General features: G+C 38.8%; 1 protein-coding gene across 1 annotated transcript; it reads left to right on the top strand.

Annotated features, from left to right (window-relative positions):
* The first annotated feature begins 1769 nt into the window (after positions 1-1769).
* On the top strand, positions 1770-2904 carry LOC146452078 (alpha-1D adrenergic receptor-like). Its single transcript, XM_085098499.1, has one exon. It carries the CDS (start codon positions 1770-1772, stop codon positions 2787-2789), a length of 1020 nt encoding a protein of 339 aa, XP_084954625.1. The 3' UTR covers positions 2790-2904.
* The last annotated feature ends 1095 nt before the right edge of the window (positions 2905-3999 follow it).

The raw sequence follows: 3999 nt of genomic DNA, 5'->3' as shown, positions 1-3999 counted from the left end.
ATTTACTGTTCATGCCTAAGTGGATAGCGAATAGATGTCTGATATAAATATAACCACATTATGAAACTCGCCTCTGTTAGCCTCACTGCACTTTACTCTTATAAATATGTTTCTGCATTGTATATATTTATACTGAATAACAAACTGCCTCCTCGAGTCCTATATTCCTGGGAATTTGCTGGGAAAACATTGTATAAACAACCTCCTGGTGCCCTTACACTACTTACAAGCGTAAAAATGTTTGACGTTGAGTGGTGCAATAAATAATATTTACACAAAAAGAAAAAAGAAAGAAAAGAAAAGTGAAATATTTTGACCTTGCCGGCGGTTACCGAGCTTTGAATAGACTTATATTCATTGCGTTTGACGCAGAAAGAACGTACTCCTAATACAGACTAGAGTCGATATTAGTATGGGACAGTCGATCGATCAACCAATGAATTAATGGATTATGGGACGCATATCTGGCATCCCCCGCAGATTTTGAGGGGCGGATGACATCATCACCAACTTGGCAAAGGAGGGAGAGCGTGGGATCGAGATAATCGAACGCATCCCTTATCTTTGATTATTACTAGTTTTAATTTCATACACTGCCTTACAGAAGACATTTACCTTGGTAGCATCTGGTGAAAGATAAATCTGATTGGTTTAAACGCCACTGACCTTTGGCCGATAGTCAACAATCGCTCATTCCTTAAAAATTACGAAATATTTTGTAAATACGAACTATTCATCGCGGTTTTTCAATGTCAAACAGTCTCCTGTAACTCCTGTCTATTAAAACAATACGACTTCTGTATGTCTGCGTTTTCTATGACCTGTCTTGTAAAGGCTTGCTAAAGTTGTCCAAATCTAATACAAAATCCCGGACAATGAGGAGACGTTTCATGAAGTCATGTGCTGAAGCGTGCTTAATTATATCTTTCGTAATCCTGATAGTTGAAAACGTACTCATTTTTGTCATGTTTTACTTAAATCCAGTTTACAAACTGACTTACAATAAACACGAATATGATTTTATATTTGAGGTTCGCCTCCTCTCTGAAAAAAATAGTAGTTTGAATAGAAAAACTATTACGTGACTTACAGGGAGGAAAGTGTATTAAATCAACTAAAATGGATCTGATTGACGACGAAATAGACAGAAACAAAACACCACTGAGTAAACGCTCAAAATGGAATTGAACAAAAGCAAATACTGCTGGTCTGTTTCTTTAGCAAGGGCGATGGAACCTGAATAAATGAATATTGACAAAGAAAAATTCATTTCCTCGTTTACTTATTTTACAGGTAAGAAATCTTCTCACGTGAAGTAGATTTCTTCTACAATTAAGCCAGGGAATAAATATCAGGTTTTTCCAGTTCCACAAAAGTTTGATTTGTCGTCTATTCTTTGTTTGTGGTTATGTCTGTGAAGGCAAAATATGCTAATTAAACTCCACAAACAGACTTGGATAAGATTTCAATCAACAAATAAAATTGTCTAGAAACGATTTTCATAAATAAATAGTCGTATCCTGCAATAAAGGGGATGTTATTGCTTTAGCGTCATGTGAAGTATATTTGTTTACGGTTTTGACAAAAACCTGAGGCGGTTTCCTTTTAGAATTCATTTAAATTTAATATGCCTTTTATTTTATCCATTCCTCTTGACGAATTCACGTTGTTTTAAAGCGAATGACCCTAAAATCAATCTTGAATTCAAAGCTTTCGAACTAATATAGAGATATTTAGCCTCATTAAGAATCTCCATAATTTTTTCAACGATGTTCAATTCTAGTTGCGCAATCCATAAGCTGGAAGGCATTACAGCATTTTCTGTCAATATTCTTTCCGCTTTTCTTGGAAGTCTGGGAAACATTATGGTGTGTTTCACGGTGTATTCCAGTCGTCGCCTTCAAAAGGCATGGTGCTACTTCATTTGCAGCCTATCTCTAGCAGATCTACTTGTGAATCTTGTTGTGCAGCCGATGGAGGCGATTCTCACGTTTACCCGAATGAAAGGCGTTTGCCAGCACACTCTACGAGATGCTTTCCGTTTGGCGGCGTACATAACTTGTGGTGCCTCGCTGATGAACCTCGCGTTTATGAGTGTAGAGCGTTGTTTAGCAATAGCATGGCCTCTAAAACAAAGACAATTTCAACATCTCACTCGTCGGAAGTTTTTGACTTTATTGGCAATGATATGGGGAGTACCCTGTCTTCTTGCCTTCCCTGGTTTAATAGTAGGAAAGGGGACAAGGTTGACATCCATATTAATCCTTATAGGACTGGCAAGCTGTTACGGTGTTATATTGACAAGTTATGGAATACTCTTTCTACGAACAAGGGCGCACTTCAAAGTGCACCAGGCAACAACGCTAACAGTTCGAGAGTTTGAACCAGGCAAGAAAACAGTGCGGAACGAAAGAGTTCATTCGCCCAATACAAGGCGCAAATCCGAGACGTGTGCTACGGATAAAGGGCGGGAATCCACGACGCGTGTTGCCAAGAAAAAGCGCGAATCTGAGACGCCGGCTGCCAAGAAAAGGCGGGAATCAGAAAAGCGTGTAGCAAGGACAATAGCAGTGGTGATTGCCCTATTTACGGTCAGCTGGGTTCCATACGGGTATGTCCTTGTTAGCGACCCAGAACAGAACATAAATTCATTCTACGTCTGGGCTGTAACGGTTGGCTTGACCAATTCTGCTGTTAATCCAGTGGTGTACTTCTTTAGCAACAAAGCCTTTAGGAAGAGCTCCATGCGAGTTTTGTCTTCGTTGTTTTGCTGTTGCAAAGATAACTAATATTGTCTGAGGAGTTTTTAAAATACAATTTGATGTCTGGATCCTTAAAGTATTTTACCATCGCTTTATAATATCATCAGTGTTTCAGTACTGAAATTAAACGAAACTCAGTGTAGAAAAAAGAAACAATAAGGGACCGATCGTTTATTACGTCCTAGGGGGGGTGGGGGGGGGGGCGGTGGTTTTTCTAAAAAATCGAGTGTATGAAAATTTTACCCTTCCCCCCAAAAAAAAAATTCTTTCAAACAAAAGTTTTACCCCCCACTGCAATGACAGTTTGAAAATTTTACCCCCCCTCCCCCCTCCCTCATAGTTGGCCTGGTGGTTGAATTGTTGAGAAGTTCCTGGGCACAACGCTTGGTTACATGAGGAAATCGCTAGCTCTCTGAATTTGAACTGGCAAGAGAAACAATCAGAAGTTAGGCGAAAGTAAGTATAGGCGTTAGGTGATTAAGGTAATTAATTAACTCCCAAGTACATTGAACTTACTTAAGGTAAGTAAGGAAATTCACGTACCTTAGATCATCTCTTCAATGTCTTGATAATAACGATGTTTTGTTATTGCTGGAGTCTATTCTTCAGTCGTCAAAAGAAGGTACACAGAAGGTCAAAGCAGCACGGGGTTTGAGAGCAGTACAGGAGCATTTGATGTACGGATGTGGATATGCAGATTTTGAAGAAGCCTGTCATCTCTATTCGTCTTCTAGTCAATTTTTTTGCCTAGATAAACAAGCCATCAGAGATAAACTGCTTGATGGAATACACGGTTTGCCTGTCTATGTCATTACTCAACCTATTACGTGCAAGATCAGATCTTTGTCGCTCTAAAGAATAGTAGCGATGTGGAGAAGCTTCTAGTCGATTTTACCAACCCTGTGACTGATGAGAAGAATAATTGCTAAATACATTTAGTTGGTACCTTTTGTATGTCTTAAAATTTTACCCCCCTCACTTTTCGTACAAGGTAAAAAATTACCCCCCAAAAAAGAGCTCTTTTAAAAAATTTACCCCCCTCAAAAACCAACAAGCGTTCATTGAAATTCATTACTTTGCTATAATAATTTTAGGTGTATACAGGGCCCCTCAGGATAACAGCCCCGTAGATGATCGGGCCATCCTGTCTTAAATAAAGTTCACTTACTTACTTATCGATACTTACTTACATGGCTATCAATAAACTAAAAGTATCCATCTGACAATAAGACGAATT

The sequence above is a fragment of the Pavona decussata genome, unplaced genomic scaffold (assembly GCF_977016875.1).
Source record: "Pavona decussata unplaced genomic scaffold, jaPavDecu1.1 SCAFFOLD_381, whole genome shotgun sequence".
Classification (NCBI taxonomy): Eukaryota; Metazoa; Cnidaria; class Anthozoa; order Scleractinia; family Agariciidae; genus Pavona; species Pavona decussata.
The sequence above is the reverse complement of the archived record's forward strand: the minus strand, read 5'-3'. Positions and strand labels throughout refer to the sequence as shown.